Source organism: Rhinolophus sinicus, linkage group LG10, assembly GCF_036562045.2.
Source record: "Rhinolophus sinicus isolate RSC01 linkage group LG10, ASM3656204v1, whole genome shotgun sequence".
Taxonomy (NCBI): Eukaryota; Metazoa; Chordata; class Mammalia; order Chiroptera; family Rhinolophidae; genus Rhinolophus; species Rhinolophus sinicus.
In genome coordinates, this window is record NC_133759.1 from 18,250,808 (window position 1) to 18,272,657 (window position 21,850).

The window sequence follows — 21,850 nt, forward strand, 5'->3', positions numbered from 1 at the left end:
TCCAGTATAAGACAGATTACCCTCCTTCTAAAAATGAGTAAAAGATTTGAATAAATACTTCAAAGAGCATACGAATGGCCAACAAGCGCATGAAAAGATATCAACATTAAGTCATTATAAATCCTAAACGCAAATTAAAACCACAATGATATATTACTAGACTACCCTCTAGAATGGCTATAATCAAGCTGATGAAACCAATGTTTTCAAGAATGAGGAAAAATTAGAACCCCCATATAATGTTGGTTGAATGAAAAATGTTACATCTTTTGGAAAATGGTTTGGTAGTTTATTAAGGAGGAGTTACACCATACAACCCAGCATTTCCAGTTCTAGGTATTTATTACCTAGGAAAAATGAAAACATGTCCACACAAATACTTGTACCTAATGGTCATAGCACCATTATTTATAATAACTCAAAACTGGAAATCCAAGTGTCCACCAACTGATGGATAAACAAAATTTGGTATATGGTGTGATAAAAAAATACTATGAATGTTTAAATTTTAAAAATTTATTACAGTAGAAGACACATTGCCATTAATTTCCCTCAAAATACTCCCCCTTGCTTCGAACACACTCATCTCATCATTCTTGCCACTTTTCTGAAGCAGTTCTGAAAGTCTCTTATGTGAGTGTCTTTAGTTGTGCTGTCATGGCTGCCTTGATGTCCTGAATCGATTCAAAACGTTTACCTTTCATGGTCATTTTTACTTTGGGGAAGAGCCAGGAGTCTCACGGTGCCAGATCCAGTGAATAAGGTGGATGAGGACACATGGCAATGTTTTTATTTGACAGAAATTGCCATATACAAGAAGCGATATGTGACAAGGAGCGTTGTCATGATGGAGGAGGATTTACAGTACACTTTAAAACACACCTTCTCTCAACCGTAGCTCACACCTGACTGACTGCACCAAACCAGTTGAAACTCAGTCACACACTGTTACTAAAGTTCAATGCACTGCTTCCCGTATTGAAGATCCCTGCCTTTCCACTGGACGGCACTTGGCAGCAGCATTCACTGTATTTTGATACAGCATTCACTGTATCACAGCATTAAGGCTCCATGTCACACATCGCTTCTGGTATATGGCAATTTCTGTCAAATAAAATCATTACGCTGTGTCCTCATCCACCATATTCACTGGATCTGGCAGTGTGTGACTCCTGGCTCTTCCTCAAAGTCAAAATGACCGTGAAAGGTAAATGTTTTGAATCGCTTCAGGACACAGGCAACCATGACGGTACAACTAAAGACACTCATGAAAGAGGATTCCAGAACTACTTCAGAAAGTGGCAAGAACGATGGGATAAGTGTGTTCAAAGCAAGGGGGAGGGTACTTTGAAGAGGATTAATTACAATGTGTCTTTTACTGTAATAATTTTTTTTTAAATTTAAACATTCACTGTATTTTTGTGAGATGCAGAGAAAGCAGGACTTATAGGGACAGTTATAGCACTGAATGCATGTATTAGAAGAGAAAGATAGATCTAAACCAACAATCTAAGTTTCCACCTTAGGAAACTAGAAAAATAAGGTAAATTTAAATCCAAAGGAAACAGAAGAAAAGAAGTAAGAATCAGAGCAAAAATTAAAATTGAAAACAGACAACAGATAGAGAAAAATCAGTGAAACCAAAAAACTAGCTCTCTGAAAGAGCAGCAAAATTGATAAGACTCTAGCCAGGGCTAACAAAGAAAAAAAAAGAGGACACAAATTACTAATATCAGAAATAAAAGGAACATCACTACAGAGCCCATAAACATTCTTAAAAGAATAATAATGGAATACTATGAAAAATTCTAGAACACAAATTTGATATCCTAAATGAAATGAACCAATTCCTAAAAGACAAAAATCTGCCAAAACTCACAAAAGAAGAAATAGAAAATCTGAATAGCCTGTATCTATTTTTAAAAAGGAGTCAGTAAATAACCATCCAAAACAGAAAGCACCAGGCCAAGCTCAGTTCACCGATGAATTCTACCAAACATTTAAGGAAAAAATTAATATCAATTCTCTACAATCTCTTTCAGAAAACAGAAGCAGAGGGAATATTTAACTCATTCTATGAGGCCAGCAATATCTTAATACCAAAACAAGACAAAGACATTATAAGAAAAGAAAACTACAGATGTAGACCAGTATCTCTTATGAACAAAGATGCAAAAATCCTCAACAAAATATTAGCAAATCAAATGCAACAATGTATTATAAGAATTATACACCATGACCAAGTTAGATTTATCCCATGTACAAAAGGCTGGTTCAACATCTGAAAATTAATTAATGTAATTCATATCAAAAGGTCAAAGGAAAAAGATCATGTAGCTATTATATATCAATAGATACAGAAAAAGCATTTGACAAAATTCAGCATCGATTCATGATAAAGTCTCTTGGCAAACTAGCAATAGAGTGAAACGTCCCTGATAATAATATATACAAAAAATGTACAGCTAACATCATAATTAATGGTGAGAAACTCAAAGCTTTCCCACTAAGATCAGGAACAAGGCAAGGATGTCCTCTCTCACCACTCCTTTACAACATCGTACCGGAAGTACTAGTTAATACAAAAAGACAAGGAAATAAAAGATACACAGATTGGGAATGAAGAAATAACTTGGTAACAGCAAAATAATGCTAATTTTGCAAACAGAATTCAAAATCCCAAGACACTGAACCACATTTCAACTTTTCTAAGTATGTCTGACCCTTCTCCCCGCCACAAAAAAAGAAACAAAATCAAAAGCATGTTTTGTGATACCCTCTTTTTTGAAGCTATGACTTATAAAGGACGTTATCATCATCATCTGTAAAATAGGCACAGCAAAATTACATATACATATGTATTGTCAGAGCAGTTTCCAGCATGTTAGTGTAGTCACCGGCAATATCAGCCGTTAGGGGCTTTCTGTCCCCCTACCTCCTCTGACATCTTATGAGAGTAGTTTTCCTGCGCGCACTGCCGTCAGGGGCTTTCCCCGTCAGAACAGTATCTGACGATCACAGATGTTAGGGATGGACCTCCCCGGCACCCTGGCCAGCTTTAACCAATCCCTTAGCGCCGCAATAGCTATGGCGCGAACCCTCCCAAACCCAGAAGTCTAATGCTATATAACAAAATGCCCGACCCCAGCAAGTGCTCAGTCTTTTGGGAATGATCCCGCTGAGCCCGCCGGCGTAATACAACTGTTCTCCCTGATCTCTGCGTGCTGCTTGAGTTTCTCAGTCCTCGCCGTTTTCCGCAACAGTATTACATATATGGAGATACAGTTCCTGACATTTTTAAATGTTATTCATTATTAAATTTATTGTGAACAGTAACAAAAGTATCTGTGTAAAGTGTTTCCCCGAAAATAAGACCTAGTCGGACAGTCAGCTCTAATGCATCTTTTGGAGCAAAAATTAATATAAGACTCGGTCTTGTTTTACTATAATATAAGACCGGGTCTTATATAATGTAAGACTGGGTACAATACAACACAACACAACACAACACAACACAACACAACACAACACAATATTTGGGTCTTCTATAAGACCGGGTCTTATATTAATTTTTGCTCCAAAAGACGCATTAGAGCTGATTGTCTGACTATTCGGGGAAACACGGTACAACTATAATTAACTGATCAAAGACAAATGTGTGCAACCTACAGCATTTCAGCAGAAAGTTCATGGGCATTAACAGTAGCAAAAAATTAAATGTTACTTACCCACAAGTAGTACGTGAACTGAAGTGCAAAAATTGCAATGCCTTCATTATCAAAGGATCCAGCTACTGACCGAGAAATGTAACCTGGCACAATAGCAATAAAACAAGCAGCTAGAAGTCCTGCTCCTTGGTTCCAAAGTTCTCTGGTAAGCAAGAAAGTAGATATAGATGTAAGGCCGCTAAAAGTTGGTGCAAGGAACACACAAACATCTCTTATGTGAACTGTTATGTTCAATGTATTTAAAATCCAATGGATAAGGCCAGCTGTTATCATCAACCCTGGGTAAACCTAGGAAGAAAAAAATGGCAAACTTAATTACATATAAAATAAGGTAGCTGAAAAGACTAACATAAGTTCTCTTCTTTATTATCACATATCATTTACAGTAAGCTTGAAAATAACATCTCAAAAAACAGTTTGCTTTCCTTATACACTACAAAATTAAATGTTCTTTTGGATTGGATACAAGAAAAAGCTCATATATGGAGAGATACGCATTTAAATAAAAGAAAAAAGATCAGATAAAATGAATGAGTAATAACACTGAAAATGATTTTCAGTGGAAAATTGGGTAGCTTTCTTATTGATCCCACTATTTTGTTCACTATAAAATAGGATCCTCATGTAACTTACCCTTAAGTTTAGGGTTTTAACATACTCCAATTTTGCCCAAAGTTGTGTGTGTATAAAGGAATGAGAAAAGAAGAGAAGATGAAGTTACATGTAGTATTATTTATAAATGATTCTTCCTTCCTTTTAAAGCCAAGATTTGGAAAGTAAGCAACTCTGGCTAAGGAATGAAGGACTAGGTAGTTTGTGAATTCAAAGATAATATTATGGGACTCCTAGAAGGTTGAATGTTTTTATACCACTTAAAATAACAGTTGTACTCCTGACTTTTACTCTAAAACAAGAATCTAAAACATTAAGAGGATTCAAAGGAAAGTAAATAGGACATTTTTGAGCTATTCATAAGTAATTAAAATGCATATTTACATTTCCATCCTTAACTAAATCCTAAAAGATTCTTTTCTTTCTCCATTACTAAAACTATAAAGAATGTTATCAATTTTCTTTCCTAGCTATACTATTTAAAACTGCAAACTCCCCATGGTCTTTAATCATTCCCTCTTTTATTCCATGACAGACCACCATTTCACAAACGATTTATTTTACCTACTTTATTTATTGTCTATTAACTAAACACCCTCAAAAGAATATAAGCTCCAGGAAAGACTAGCAGAAAAATTTTCCTTAGCATTCAGAACAATGCTTGACATAAAACAGATGCTCAATACCTACTAAATGTGTGGAAGGAGAATGGAATAAAGGAAAGGGGGAAAGTGTGACAATCATCATCCTTCTTAAAAATGAAAATGTTTCACATAAAATATCAGGTCCCAGTGTACGATTTTGTCAGCCATTTTCAATGAAAATGAATTTGAAAATATCTCTAAAGGTAAGTCAATACATGCATGATAACATGGCAGACTCTGCTGACACACAAAAAGCAGCAAAAATACATGGAAGTACTTGGATGAAAGGACCAAAAAACTAAACCCTAACCAAATAACAAAACTCCCACCCAACAATAAAAAGGGCATATTTAAGCTCAAAAGAAAGGGAATCCTCCAGATGCCAAAAATAAATAAGTTCAAAGTAGGTACTAATGCCTTGGGAGCCCCAAATAAGAGGAAAAAAAGATACTCCTGGTCTGATCTACATCTTAAGAACTGGAGGGAGGGTGTGTGTGTGTGTGTGTGTGTGTGTGTGTGTGTGTGTGTGTCGGGGTTGGAGGGGGAGGGCAGGGGGTATCGCTCAACAGAGATATCAGAGGAAAGGCCTAGTTCCCAGCACAAAGCCAGTGCCTATTTGTGAAACTAGACTAGACAAATACTTCCCATTCATTAAGAGAAGCAGTAAGAAACATTTTGCCTCACTTCCAAAGCTTTGAATAGAAACAAAAGAAGAAATAAAGTCATTCATCACATATATGAATATGGGTTCCACATTTATAACAACTTCTGGTATAAGAAACCTCAAGCTGAGACATGACTAAAAATTGTCCAAAAAAAAAAGAAAACCCTAAGAGGTTCACCCAAAGGCAAAAGAGAACAATTATCTGAATGGTCCCAAGGACATCAGGAGTCTCAGAAAATAAGCCTCCACCGAGGATTTAAAATGAAAAGTTAGACCAGGAAACAAACTGGTCATCAAATATTAATACAATAAGGTGAATGATAAGACTAGCACAAGAAGTGCAGATAATAGCCATCTACCACATCTCTTAGCATTCAGTGTCTTTCTAATTTGCCCTGGAGACCATCATGACTACTCTCCTTGTATCTTTACCTCTATTTACATACAGGAGAAAAAGATGCCTCAAATCAGAAACACAACACTTTACTATCACAGAGAATATATTCTTTACAAATACAGAGGGAACATTTATAAAATTTGCCAAATCCTAGGCCACAAGATAAGTCTCAATAAACTTCAAAGGATTGAAAATACTGAACTTTTTCTCCAACCAAAACATATTTGAAGATTAAAAAAAAAAAGATAAATTGGAAATATTTTTATGCTTAAAAGTTAAATACAATTCTAAATAACCCATGAATCAGAAGACATAATAGAAATTAAAATACATTTTGACTTGAGAAATAATGAAAATAGGTCATGCCAAATTTATGCAATGTTGCTAAAAACACTGATTAGTGGAAAACTTACAACTTTAACTTTAAATTTATAGCTATAAATGTATAGCTTTAATGAACACATAATAACGAAAGATTGAAAATTATTGAGCAAATTTTATCAGGAAGTCCAAAAAAACATCAAAATAAACTTAAGAAAGTGGGAGGAAAGAAACTGAAATTAATCAATAGAAGACAAATATTTAATAAAGACAATCAACAAAGTCCAAATTTATTTGGGTTAAGTATGAACTTAGTAAAACTGATAAACCTCTGACAAAAATGATCAAGAAGAAAACAATGCTAAACGCGTATGTCTCCCCAATAGGTGTCCTGTCTTTCACCTTCTCTTCAGCATTCTTGTTATATCCCAAATAACTAAAAATATTTTCTTCTGAAGATAATAATTCCCCATGAACTATGATCAATACTCAATTACCTGGAGTAATTTAGGACAGATTTGGGACCTGGAAAATTAGAATGATCTGATTCTTCTAAAATTCTATTTAGTTCCAAAAACTGTTTTTTCAATAAAGTTGCTACAGAACAAAACAAAAACACACAAATAACCCGAAATTAAGATACACTGTGACAAGAGATCCCCTCACAGCCTCCACCATTTGTCAGAAATAGTGGTTAGCCTGAGATAACCCCCAAACAGGTGTGTGGGGTGGGGGGAAAAGGGGCGTATCAAGAAAAAAGATTTAGTAAATTAAATACTGGATAACCAGCCACAGAAAAATGTATTAAACATGCAAAGCTTTCAGGAATCCCCATCATCTTAGCAGTTAATGATTTACTCAAATAACTATAAAATTTTATGATATGAATATAAATAACTGCAAATGTACTTACAGTACCACCTACTATTCTTCCTAGTGGATACCATGCTCTTTCATCAAACCAATTTAAAAATTCATAGAACCCATGAGACGCAAGATGATGTGTTGATCTATAGTTAAACCTAGAGAAAACAGAAAAAAAAGAAATGTTACAAAACTTTGCTTGCTAGAAAGAAACAGCTCTATCCTTCTAATTACATTTTAAATGCAAGTGTCTTTATAGTTATTAACTCTATGGCTACATAAATACAAAGAGTGCCAAAAAAATGTATACACATTTTATCAGGTTGGTGCAAAAGTAATTATGGTTTTTCGTAATTTTTGTTCTTTTAAAACGCAATTACTTTTGCACCAACCTAATAAGGAAAACTGTATTAAAATTGTAATACTCAATATACACCAATAACAAAAGATGAATACGAGTCACGTTTGACTTCTGCAGTTACGAGGTGCTCAAAGTGGTTACCATCAGCGTCCAGACACTTCTGATTACTGCAAACTATTGCTTGAACATTGACCAAAGTGTCCACTTGTATACATTTTTTGGCACCGCTGATATAACTTTTATAGCAATTTTCCTCAAACTTGGTAAGAAATTATTTTTCAAGAAATAGGTCCACACCTCTAACACAACTAAAAACAAAGCACCCCCCACACCTCAATGCCTACAATACTACAAATGAATGCTCAAATTAACATTTAGCCATCACTTAGTGTACAAATGGCAGACAGCTGCATTTGAATTAAAAAAGGGTGAGAGTACACAGAATTCACCACATAGTTAAAGAAGTCAATGACTCTCAAAAGAGTAAGAAACACTGACAGAAGACAGCATTAAAATGAAAGGGGCACACTTGACATAATCGCCTCCAATCCTACAACTCTAAAAATTACAGGCTAAAGAATAAATTACAACATCAATAAAACCATAAGAAAACAGTAACAGTACTGTAAAACAAGAAAATATGACCTTAAGGAATGAGAAATTTAATCAATGAAAGATGACAAATGGGAAGAAATGATTTTGAAGACACCACAGCCCAAACTGAAAGCAGCAGTAAACTAAACCACGGGGGTGGGGGTGGGGGTAGGGGTGGGAGGCAGCAATGTCACAGATACTCCGTTTCATATAAAGCAGCTAAGGGGGGCAGAAGAGAATCCTGCAGAAATCCTCAGGGTAATGTCATTAGAACAAAGCCAGACAAGCAGGTGGATCCCCTTCCCCTACCACTGCCAATTAAGTTAGTGGGAATCAGAGGCATCTGCATTATATGTAGACAAGAGACTCAAAAAGCACAACAATGCTAGACAGAAGGAAAATGAATAGGAAATCCTCGTATCCAGTACAGTTTGATGTATCCACCACAACAGCAAGGCATGATTCTCCTTCACTAGACACAGCACTATTGCATTTTTAGACAGATTTGATCAAATACCAAAAAACGCACAGACCCAAAAATCAAACATTTGAGAAAAGTAAGCAATATAAAAGCTAAGCGTCAAAATCAACAAATGACAAAAACTAGTATCACAGGAAGCAGAAACAATATCTTTGGAGGGCTAAGATAAGCCACAATAGCCTACAAGGAAGTATAACCTAAAGCTTAAGAGTACAGGTTGTTAAAATCATACTGCCTGGGTTTAATTAGTTCCATACTTTACTAGCTTTGTGACCTTGGTTGGGTAAATAATTTACGTTCTCTGGGCTCTCATTTCTTCTTCTGTAAAAGAGGGATAACAATAGTACCTACATCATAAGGTAGCTGTGATGAGTAAACAATATAACGTCTCTAAAGCACTTAGAGACTATTGCTACTATTATTATTAAATAAAAGACCTATGATAAAGAATTACACATTTCTTAATGTCAAAAATTACTGTCAAGATAAGCAAAAGATAGGCTAAATAGAAAAAATTTCAAAAATAAAAAGCAAATTAGAACAAAATAGAAAGTATTCTGAGGAATGATGTCAGCAAGATGGAGTATTAGGAGACACCAGCCTTTGTCCCACCCACAAAAAAACAAGAAATAAGACAGCTATCCATGAGGGGAAATATCCCTGCAAAAGCTCGAAAGTACAGTTAAGATCCTACAACAGCACAATGAAGGAAAAAATGGAGAATAACCACACAGAAAGGATTGCTAGGGAGATAGGCTTAGCTGAGACATCTGGAGACAGCTACTCTGGTTTCCCTGAAAATAAGACCTATAAGAGCCAGACAATCAGCTCGAATGTGTCTTTTGGAGCAAAAATTAACATGACCTGGTATTTTATATTATATTATCATATCATATCATATCATATCATAAATTATACTATATTATATAAGACCCGGTCTTATATTATAGTAAAATAAGACTGGGTCTTATATTAATTTTTGCTCCAAAAGACGCATTAGAGCTGACTGTCTGCCTAGGTTTCATTTTCAGGGAAACACGGTAGGAACAAAGAAGAAGGGCAGGGCTATCAGGATCAGTCATATGGTAGGTGCCATCACAGCCCCTAGTGGCCTTTTTTGTGGAGGGGACCTAAAGAGGCTTTGCTGCTGAGGACCTCAACAGCCCCAACAGCCCCAGATTCCCTGCAGCTTTCAAAGGTGAAGCCCACAGTGTTCATTGGTGCAGACCCCAGTGGCCTGCTCACCAGAGAACAGCAGAAGCTTTAGCCACTAGGGCAAGCAAAGCCATCACTGCCACAGATCCCCAGGAAAGGGAGATGCTGCTGTGTTGCCAACAAGGAGCTGCTGTTGCACTGCCTCAAAACCAGAGCTGCCATGCCCCACCCCAATCCCACAAACGCTCTGGGCCCCAGAGGCACTTTAGACTCTGGCTCTGCAGCCGCTCTGTGGGCACCTGAACGCCAGACCCTGGCTCCGTGGCGGCTCCATGAGTGCCTGTGCTCCAGTCTCTGGCTCCATGGTTACTCCATGGGAACCCACCAGTACCACCACTACTAAGAGGGCGTCCATGAGACAGACCTGGTGCCAAGAGAGATCCACTTAGCCATGACAATAACCCGTGGGATAAAAGGAAGAGACCAGGAGGCCCCACACAGCCCTCACCAGCCCTGTGGACACTTGCAGCTTTAGCTGATGAGAATCCCTGCAATCGTTACCAACGTTAACCTGAGCTGTTGGAAGCTACATCTCTGGTTCTTCCTTGGAGCAAGAACTGCTACAGCCTGTCCAGCTGACACCCTCACACACACCTGTGGGATAAGGTCTTTCCCCACCAAAACCAGTCCATCAAATGAGCAGACATCAATGCAAGGCTACAAGAAACATGAAAAATCAAGGAAACATCACACCACCAAAGGAACACAATTATTTTCCAGCAACTGACCACAAAGAAATAGATCTATAAATTGCGTGACAAAGATTTCAAAATAATTGTTTTAAGGAAGCTCAGCAAGCTATGAGACAACCCAAGATAGACAATGAAATCAGGAAAACAATACACAAACAAAATGAGAAATTCAACAGAGCGGCAGATCATAAAAAAGAACCAATGGAAATACTCGAGCTGATGAATACATAAATGGAATGAAAAATTCAGTTAAGAACATCAACAGCAGACTTTAACAAGGAGAAGAAAGAATGTGAGAACTAGAAAGGAGGTCATTTGAAATTATCAAGGCAGAGAAGAAAAAAGTGAATGAAAAAGACTGAAAAATAGCCTACGTTATTTATGGGACATTATCAAGGGAAGCAGTATTCTCATTATGAGAGGCTTAGAAGGAGAAAAAATAGAGAAAGGGGTATAAAGCTTATTTAAAAAATAATGGCTGAAAAATTCCTAAATCTGGGGAGACGGATAGACAAAGAAGCTCTTAGGTGCCAATAGTCAACTCATATAGGACTTCACTGTAAGACATAATAAAACTATCAAAAATCAAAGACAAAGAGGAAAGTTTTAAAGGGGAAAGAGAAAAAAGAGAAACTTATACATGGAGACCTGCATAAGGCTATCAGCAGATTTTTCATCAGAAACCTTGTAGATCCAACAGAGTGCTATGACACATTCAAAGTGCTGAAAGAAAAAACTGCCAACCAAGAATACTTTACCTAGCAAAAAATGACCTTCAGAAAAGACTTTCGCAGACAAAAACCAAATCTGAAGAGGAGTTCATCACTATCGGACTTGCCTTACAAAAAACGCTAATGGGATTTCCTAAAGTTGAAACGAAAGGACAATAGTTTTACGTAAAAAACACATGGAAGTATAAAATGCACTAGTAAAATAAGTACAAAATAAATTCAGACTAGTCTAGTACTGTAATGATGTGTAAATCACTTTAATGTAAACGTTGGAAGACCCCTCCCAACCAAAAAAAAAAACAACAAAGAAAAAAAGCTAAAATATTTGTAGCTATAATACTTTGTTAAAATACACAAGATAAAAAGATGTAAATTGTGACATTTATAACATAAAATGGGGGGCAGGGGTAAAAGGATAGAGATTCTGAATGTGACTGAAGTTAAATTATGAGCTTAAAATTGACTTTTTTTTTTTTTAAAGTTTATTGGGGTGACAATTGTTAGTCAAGTTACATAGATTTCAGGTGTACAATTCTGTATTACATGATCTATAAATCCCATTGTGTGTTCACCACCCAGTCAGTTCTCCTTCCATCACCATATATTTCATCCCCTTTACCCTCATCTCCTGTCCCCCTCCCCACTTACCCTCTGGTAACCACTAAACTACTGTCTGTGTCTATGAATTTTTGTTTGTCTTGTTCTTTTGTTGTTTTTGGTTCATATACTACATTATCAGTGAAATCATATCGTTCTCTGCTTTTTCTGTCTGACTTATTTCGCTTAGCATTATAATCTCAAGATCCATTCATGTTGTCACAAATGGTCCTATTTCATTTTTTCTTACAGCTGAATAGTATTCCATTGTGTATCTATACCACAACTTGATTCATCTATCAAAGGACATTTTGGTTGTTTCCATGTCTTGGCCACTGTAAATAAAGCTGCAATGAACATTGGAGCACATGTGTCTTTATGTATAAATGTTTTCAGATTTTTTGGGTAGATGCCCAGGAGAGGGATTGCTGGGTCATATGGTAATTCTATTCATAATTTTTTGAGGGACCACCACACTGCCTTCCATAGCGGCTGCACCAGTCTGCATTCCCACCAACAGTGTAAGAGGGCTCCTTTTTCTCCACAGCCTCTCCAACACTTGTTACTATTTGTCTTGTTGATGATAGCCATTCTAACTGGGGTGAGGTGATATCTCCTTGTGGTTTTTATTTGCATTTCTCTGATGATTAGTGATGTTGAGCATTTTTTCCTATGTCAATTTGCCATTTGTATGTCTTCTTTGGAGAAACGTCTCTTCAGGTCCTCTGACCATTTTTCAATTGTGTTGTTTGTTGTTGAGTTGCATGAGTTCCTAGTATATTTTGGATATTAGCCCTTTATCGGAGGCACTGTTTGCAAAAATCTTCTCCCATTCAGTTGGCTGCCTCTTTATTTTGTCGATGGTTTCTTTTGTTGTGCAGAAGCTTTTAAGTTTGATATAGTCCCATTCTAAAATTGACTATTATAATTCTAAGATGTTTTATGTAAACCTCAGGGTACCCACAAAGCAAAAACAGTAAATAGTAAATAGTAAAATAAAAATAAAATAAAAAGTAGTAAATAGACAAAAGATAAAAGAGAAAGGAATACCACTAAGGAAAATCAAATCACAAAGACAGCAAGAGAAGAAAGGAACTATAAAACATCCAGAAAACAAGATGGCGATAGTTTTTTTCCTATCAAAAACTACTTTAAATATAAATGGAACACATTCTCCAATCAAAAGACCTGGTGTATATAAGCCCCAAATATATGCTGCCTAAAAGAAACTCACTTCAGGACACATATAGGCTGAAAGTGAAGGGATAGAAAAAGATACTCTATGTAAATGAAAAATAAGTCAGTCTGGGAGTGGCTATACTTATACCAGACAAAATATACTGTAAGTCAAAAACTGTAACAGACAAAAGGTCATTATATAATGATTAATTATGTCAAAAGGTCAATTTATCAAGATAATATAACAATTTCAAAAAGTATATATACACCCAATATCAGAGCACCTAAATATATTAAGAGAGTATTAACAGATCGGAAGTCAGAAACAGCAACACAATTAACAGTAGGGGATTTCAACACCCTTCTTTCAACAATGGATAGATCATACAGAGTATCAGTAAGGAACTTAAAGTAAAGCAACTCTGCCAGCAATACAAAAAACTAAACCAATGCTAAATATACGACCTACCCTCCAAAAGAAAGGTATTTGAGTGTAATTTTAAAAGGGAAATCCCCAAATGCTAGAAACAATGTATTTATTGTATTTAAAGGTGGGACCATGCAAAGGCTGTCCCTTCAGTAAAAGGAGATGGGAAATAATCAACCAGAATGGAAGTGACAAAGTTTTTCTCTTCCCAAGGGTTTAAGTTAAATTCTTAAACTTTGCACCATGTGTAAGAGTACAGTCTAGATTTATAAGGAATCTCCAAGTCAGTAAGCTAACATTGAAAAAAGGTGCAAACTCTTGGATTAATGGTAAAAGCCAAAACCAAACGTTAAGTAAAGAGTCACATGAGTTAATAAACAATAATTACAAACTATAGGAGGTAAAGAACCACCATAACAAAGTACACAACAGGAAAAGTGGCATCCCCAAAACTTTGTGAAAATATTTTAATGAGAGAGGCCTGGTATACTAGCAAGAATCAAGGTTTTAAATTTTAAACATAATTTTTCACTTAAAAAAACTGACTTCTGGAATACTATCCTGCCATAAGAAAAGATGAAATAGTACCATTTGCGACAACATGTATGGATCTTGAGATTATTATGCTGAGCGAAATAAGTCAGACAGAAAAAGAACCACATGGTTTCACTGATATGTGGTATATAAAACTGAAAACAACAAAAGAACAAGACAAACAAATGAAGAAATGAAGAAGAAACAAAAACTCATAGACACAGACAATAGTTTAGTGGTTACCAAAGGGTAAAGGGAAAGGGGATCAAATATATGGTGATGGAAAGAGAAATGATTCTGGGTGGTGAACACACAATGTGATATATACAGATGATGTAATACAGAATTGTACACCTGAAATTTATGTAACTTTACTAACAATTGTCACCCCAATAAACTTCAATTAAAACAAACTAAAAACACTGACTCCAAGAGATTATTATGTTTTGAAAACTACAAAACATGGGATTCCAAATTCATAATCAAAGTTTTTCTGAGTAATATTTTTAACTTTTCATTTTACATAATTCTTGACATCTCTCTCTTTGTTGAATCATTCTCTTCCTTTGGCTTTTATAACTACAACAAGCCTCCTGATTTTCACCCCACATCTCCAGTCCTCTGCTTTTTGTACAAGCAGCCTCCTCTACCAAGATCCTCTCGTTAACTCATTCTAACTCTCCCCAAGATATGTCAGTCATACCCGGGATCTTCAATTATTACTGGTATGCCCACATTTGCTAATGTTGTCTCCCTACCTACATAGTTTTTTACACTGAATGTCACAAAGGCATCTCAAACCCAGCACCCAATTAAACTCATGACTGAACACCTCCTACCCACTTCCAAAAAGAAATACATACAGTATGTCTGCTTTCAGTGTTCTCTACCACCTAAGCTAAAGAAGCCAAAAATCTAGGTATCATCCTTGAGAATTCCTTCTCTCTTACATCCTATACACAAATCATAACCAGATTGTCATTTTATTTATTAAATATCTCTGAAATCTGTCCACTCTTAGATACCAGCCTCTAATCCAAGCTATTATCTTTTAACTAAACTACTGCCGTAGCCTCTAACTCACTCGTCTCCCTGCAGCCAGTTTACCCACCTCCTAATCCCCCATTCTGATGACCATGACTCAACAAAGAACAGCTGTTCAAACTGCAAATATGAGCATACTGGAACCTTCTGCTGAACTATTCAAAAGCTTTCTCTTAAAAGGAAAGGGAAGGGACCTCCACTTTTTAACATAAAGTCCCACACATTCTAGCTCTTACACCATTTTACAGTCTCTTCTCACACCTATCTCCCTGCTATAGGTATACCTACCGTGTTTCCCTGAAAAGAAGACCTAGCCGGACCATCAGCTCTAATGTGTCTTTTGGAGCAAAAATTAATATTAAAGACCCGGTCTTATTTTACTATAAGACTGGGTCTAATATAATACAATATACCATACCATACCATACCATAACGTAACATAATACCAGGTCTTATGTAATATGATATAAAACCAGGTCTTCTATTAATTTTTGCCCCAAAAGACACATTAGAGCTGTTGGTCTGGTTAGGTCTTATTTTCAGGGAAACGGTATCTTTCAGCCCTCCAGATTCACCTTGTTCCCCTCCTATCTCAGGATGTTAAGACTGCTTATTCTCTTTCTCTGGATCACTGATATCTCCCCTTAGCCTAACTAGCTCATCCTTTAAACTTGAGCACATTTCTAAGGGATACTGTTCTGACAGCATTGTACTTTTTTTCCTAGCACTTACCACAGATGTGATTTCATATTAGTCTACTTGATTGGTACCTGCCTCACGAGATAAATACTCTCATGAGGACACTACTGTGTCTCCCAACACCTAGCACAGCACCTGGCACATAGTAGCCCTAAAATATTTGTGAATGAATAACTGATTTCATAAATACGGTTTTAAATAGAGGTGAGATACAATTAAGATAGCTTTGCAGATCACTACCTATGTGAATTTTAAATAGTTATCCTCAAAAGTTAAAGACTAAGACCAAATTAACTATATTTCCTGAGATTCAAGCCAGAAGGCAGAATTAAAGGGTTAAAACAAGCAAGCTCATTAAGATTCTACTGAAAACCTAGTCAAAGTATCTAAAAACTAAACAAATGGGAGTAGAATGTGGTGTGTGTTTTTTTTTTTTTTTAAAGAGACACGGAATGTGTTTAGTTCTACTTTATCCCAGGGTCAAGTCATTCCTGGTATGCAAGGCTGCCACAACCATAAGCATCCAAATCCACATTTATAACATATCATGACACTGTGTTATATACAATCAGTTGTTACAAGTATTTTCTTTTACATGAATTCCCAGGATACCTCAGTTGGCATATTAAAAATTCAACCCAACCGGAACACACATTTTTCCAAAGAAGACATACAAATGACAACAGCTCTATGAAAAGGTGCTCAACATCACTAACCATCAAGGAAACGCAAATCAAAACCACAATGAGCCATCACATCACACCTGTTAGAATGGCTATTAGCAAAAGACAAGAAATAAGTGCTGGTGAGGATGTGGAGGAGAGAGAATACTTTTGCACTGTCAGTGGGAAGGTGAACTGGTACAGCCACTATGGAAAACAGTACAAAGGTTCTCCAAAAAATTATATACAGAACTACCATATGATCCAGCAATTCCACTTCTGGGTATTTCTCTGAAGAAAACAAAACCACAATTTCAAAAAGACATCTGCACCGCTATGTCCATTATGTACAGCGAAGACATGGAAACAATCTAAGTGTCCACTGACAAATGAATAAAGAAAATGTGGAGTACGTACGTGTACACACACACACGAATATTATTCCACCATTAAAAAAAAAAAAGAAGGAAATTCTGACATTTGGGACAAGGTTAGATTAGACCTTGAAGGCATTATGCTAAGCAAAATAAATCAGACAGAGAATGACAAATATTGTACGATTTCACATGTGCGAATAATAAAAAAAAAGAACTCAGATACAGAGAACAGACTGGTGGTTGCCAGAGATGGGGGCAAAATCGGTAAAGGTGGTCAAAAGATACAAACTTCCAGTTATAAATAAGACCTGCTTTTACAAGAAAGCTAAGATATATAAATTGTTTTCTTCTGCGATGTATTTTAACAAGACCTAAAATGTCCTTTGACTAGCCAAAGACACTGCATTTTTAACTGCCTTTCTCTATATCTACAGGAAGCAAATGAAAAGAAGATAAAGAACTTGCTTTTGGAAGCCACACACCTTTTTAAAAAATCCTTGTAAATCTCATAGTTTGTCTTTTATTCATCCCAACAAACCCTTTAAAAGCTAAGAAAAGCTTATGTGCTAGATTTGGGGAGAAGAGACTATCTCCTAAACCAGCAAGACAAGATTAAATGATGGAATCCCATGTATGGAAAAATGTTTATTATACTTCTTGGGTTCTAGTAAAGATATTAGTACAATACGGTATTCAAGACATTACAGCTTAAATAAAACTTTACAAGCTGGTTAAGGTTTACCCAACATATACCACATTGCTTCCCTAGGAAAACACACTAAATACCAACCCACTTGTAAACGAGGGCTGCCTTTATGAACAAGGGGAAAGCCACTAAGAGCTGCCTCTGTGTTTCCATCTGTAGATCTTGTTGGAGACCTAACCACTTGATACATTTGGTGTTAGATTTGTTTTCATCTTACATTATATTGAAATACTTAATGTACACTCAAAACAAGGAAATCTCATGATTAATAAAGCAAAACACAATGTACCCTTAATCTTAAAAGTTAAAAAAAATTATGCCTCAGCCCTAAAATTAGCCTACGGCTTGGCTTTTCTATCTTCAAGAAGAAACCTTGGAGGTGGGAAAGTTTTCTATGTTTAATTAACGTTTCTGGTTCTGTATAAAAATATCGCACTGTATCAGAAAAACAAATAAAATTAGAAAATGTCTAAGAATAAGTGGAAGAACAGTATATTATTAGCCTTAATGCTATGACCAACCTGAAGGTACCTAGGATCTTTGTGACTAGCTTCTGAAACATAATATATGGTATGTGTAGAATCTGAGCTAGAAAAGCTGAGAAATAAAGGTTTCACTTAATTTATAGCTAAGGCAGTGAAAGACAAACTTCTCTGTTCTAGCCCAAAGACATGGGCTAAAGGCAACGGCTCAAAATAAAACACAAGTTTCCCAAGGGCCACTTCTGTCCTTTTCCTGAAACCATGTTACTTCTCTGAAACTACCAAATACATACAAATACAATTAAATCTCTGAGGTTTGCTGCTATTTGACATTTTTGAGGGGGTGGGGTGGACAGGCTGTTTCTTTTTTGTGATATGGCATTAAAATGATGTCTCAAAATACGTGCTTGTTATAATTCTTACCCTTTTCACTTCTGTATTACATCCTTATACAGATTCAAGATTAACACAATTTTAGATAACACAATAAAGACCTCAGAAATTTAAAAACCAGACTTTACAGAATACATTCAAATTAGGAAGTAACCAGGAAACAATAGAAAAAGAAAGCTTTTGATTGAAAGAGTAGGCTAAATACAGAGGGAGGATGGGAGACAAATGAGTCCCACATCCCACAAATGTTCAGTTCACATATTGAATTTTCCTAAGACAACACAAGTCTAGTTTAGCCTCGCCTTTGCAAGTAAAATCTAAGAAACAGGAGAATCATCAGAAACAGAAGGAAGCAACAGAGGAGAGGCGAGCAGCTTTGATTAATGATGGTGATATAAAGAATAGCAAATATGAGTAACAAAGGAGGGTAGGAGAAGAAAGAGGAAAGGCAAAAGGGAAAGGCAGTGGTAGATAAGAGCACTATACCAAGTATTACCACCCCGCAACACAGTGCCCTTTAGGCTGAAGCCCTGAATCACCCCAGCGTTTTAATTTACTTTGAGTTGAGATACCAGGTTAACTAAACTCAAGTTTCTATAAAAAATAACGATACATGGACTCTAAGTGAGGGCTCAGGGTTATCGCCTCTGGTATAGAACATGTCAATTTGACAGCATACTTTTCAAAGCCTCCCAGAAACTCTTGCTTATCAAGGCGCTGGGCATTAGTATGGTTTCCATTATTAAGAGGTAATAAACATTTATATTTTTTAAATTCGTGAGCAGGTTCCTAGCAGGCAATAGGGATAGAACAGTAAAAGACAGGCAAAGTCTCTGCCATCCTAGAGCTTAAGCACAGAAAACACAAACCAGATAATCACAAATTGAAACGAGTTTTGGAAGACATTAAAGGACTGAAATAAAACAGTGAAATGGGAAGGAAAGAGGAAGGCATAAAGACTGCTTTAGGTAAGGTGTAAATGAAGTCTTATAACATCTGTGAGACCTTTAAAAGAGGTCGTAGCCAGCCATTCAAAGAGGGGAAAAAGAGCTGTCCCTAGGCAGAGAAACTAGCATCTGCTAAGACGAGATAGGAGAGTTTAGCGTGTTTAAGGACAAAGGTGCCCAAGAGGGGAAGTGGCAAAAACATGTGTTTTGAGCACTATTTACAATTTTTTTCTAATTTTTAACAATTATCCGGTACTGTGATAATAGTTTTCATTTAATCATCACACAGACCAAAACAAAACAAAACAAAACAAAAACCATCCTTTGAGGTGGGATCCGTGCCCGATCTACAGATGATTAGACTCAAGACACAAAGATGGTAAATAACTTACCCCGTCACACAGCCATGAAGTGGTCAACATGGGATTTGAACCAGGCACTTTGACGCTGGCGCCCATGTCCTTGTGCACGGTCACAGGATGAGCCCAAACAGCACCAGAGCAGTAAATGCCAGTAATCATTTGCCTCCCCTTCTGGGCACTGGGAACCTTAACAGTCAATTTCTAACAGTTCCCTACACTTGAGGGATTCCAAAAAGCCCCCCTGGGACCACCTTCTGACAGGAGTGGGGTACACACTTTTGAAGAGAAAACGGTACGACCCTATCTAATCCACATTTATCTGCTTATATATTAGGTTCTTGTGTAAACTCTCATTTGAAAAAAAAAAGGGGTGCAAAAATTAAAGTAAATGTTTGAAAAACACTAGCATGTGTTTAAAATTATATAAGCAAAAACCATTAGCATAGTTCTCTTAAGATGAGTTAAGATGCAACTTTGAACCTTGTCATTTTGCCCTTTCTTAATTTACTTTGAAAACAAAGCGAGAAGTCCAATATATCTCTGATGATATCATTTCAGATTTCAACATGTTGGTACCGATATTAGCTTTTAAACAATCAGGGCTAGAAGAGCCACTTCCTTGAATACTGCTGATCACTACGCCAGAGAGACAAGGGAATTTTAGAGGGTCGAGCACAACAAAATCTCAGCTGGAAGGAAATACGTATCATTTACACCCATGTGCTCAGAAGAGAGGGAAACCGAATATTGATGAACAGCACTAATGGCTACCATATACCAGGGGTGCCAAAAAAATGTGTACAAGTGGACACTTTGGTCAACATTGCTCACGCAGTTCGCCATATCAGAAGTTTCTGAACTCTGGTAACCACTTTGAGCACCTCTTGTAAATGCAGGCGTCAAACATGACTAGTATTCATCTTTTATTATCGGCATATATTATTACAATTTTAATAGTTTTCCTTTCTTAAAACATGCATACATTTTTTGGCACCCTCTGTGTGTTGTGTTGTTTGTAGACAAAACTAAATTCATTCGTCTATATAATACGACCCTACTTAGGCCAAAAACTCAAGGTCATGTGTGCACGTATATTTACCTAAATATTTCAAAGACTGTGTATCCTTTAAAGAAATCCCAGCAGGCTACACAAGCTGTTAATAGATTACGCCTCATTTCTCCCTTTGTTAAATATAATGAGCAATTATTTAAAAAAAAAAAAAAAAAAAAAAGCAAAAGTATAAGGCGTGGGCAAAGAAAAAAGAATTATAGTCAGGAAACTTTAACTGCTTAACCAATAACTGGCATCATCATTTTATAAGCATTTCACATGATGTATAAGATGCTTTTTTCTTTTTATAAATCCTCCAACAAGTATTACTCTCACAATGGAGATACAAAGCAGGTGGTTTCCATCTCTGCCCTAATTTCTTCTCTTCTTGGCACTTTTCTTACATTAATACTTCATATATTAACTAATTGAACTACTGTCAGTTTCCAGATAACCAAACGCTTCTCAGTAAGGTATAACTTCTCATCTTAGCCCCCTCAAAGTTTATCTCTCATCTTATAAAATAGGTATGTGTAAGCCTGGGTACACTTTATTTTCCAAAAGACTTGCTGTCCCCCGCCTTCCTCTTCCACCCAACACAGGCTTGTTTTACACCAATCCTTTGTCCCATCATAGCCAAGTTTGCCACATATGAGTAAACGTTAAAGGACTACTCTGGGAGACTGTCTATTAACATGAAAATAATATCTACTATCATTTGCATATTCAAAGTATCAAAAAGAAAGTAGAAAAGGTGGGAAAGTATTTTTCCTCAAAGAATTTTTCCTTCATATTTTAAAAACCATTTACAAGGTATAGAACAGGGAAGAACTAGGAATTTCTATTTGATCTAAAAAGGCAGGTTCACTTTTATCAAAAACTTATCTGATAGAAAGAGAAGTATCAGTTGTCATGAAAAGAAATAAAGAATGCAAGACATGATGACAGGTTAATTCTATTGTTTCTATTGCCGATTATTGCAACATCTTGCAAAAGATAGCTTTTATTATTAATCATCACCATAATCTATCAGTATTTTATTTTGAACAAATTACTGATGAGATTTAAAGTTTAACAATTAGTTCT

The 21,850-nt window shown here is 36.2% G+C and overlaps 1 protein-coding gene across 1 annotated transcript in view; it reads right to left on the reverse strand.

Annotated features, from left to right (window-relative positions):
• STT3B (STT3 oligosaccharyltransferase complex catalytic subunit B) overlaps nt 1-21,850 on the reverse strand; it is an 85,773-nt gene that overhangs the window by 37,999 nt on the left and 25,924 nt on the right. Inside the window, exons 2-3 of the mRNA XM_019727747.2 lie at nt 7,280-7,388; nt 3,729-4,016 (exon numbers count right to left, since the gene is read on the reverse strand). Coding sequence (XP_019583306.1) covers nt 3,729-4,016; nt 7,280-7,388 — 397 coding nt within the window. The remainder of the gene's footprint in view (nt 1-3,728; nt 4,017-7,279; nt 7,389-21,850) is intronic.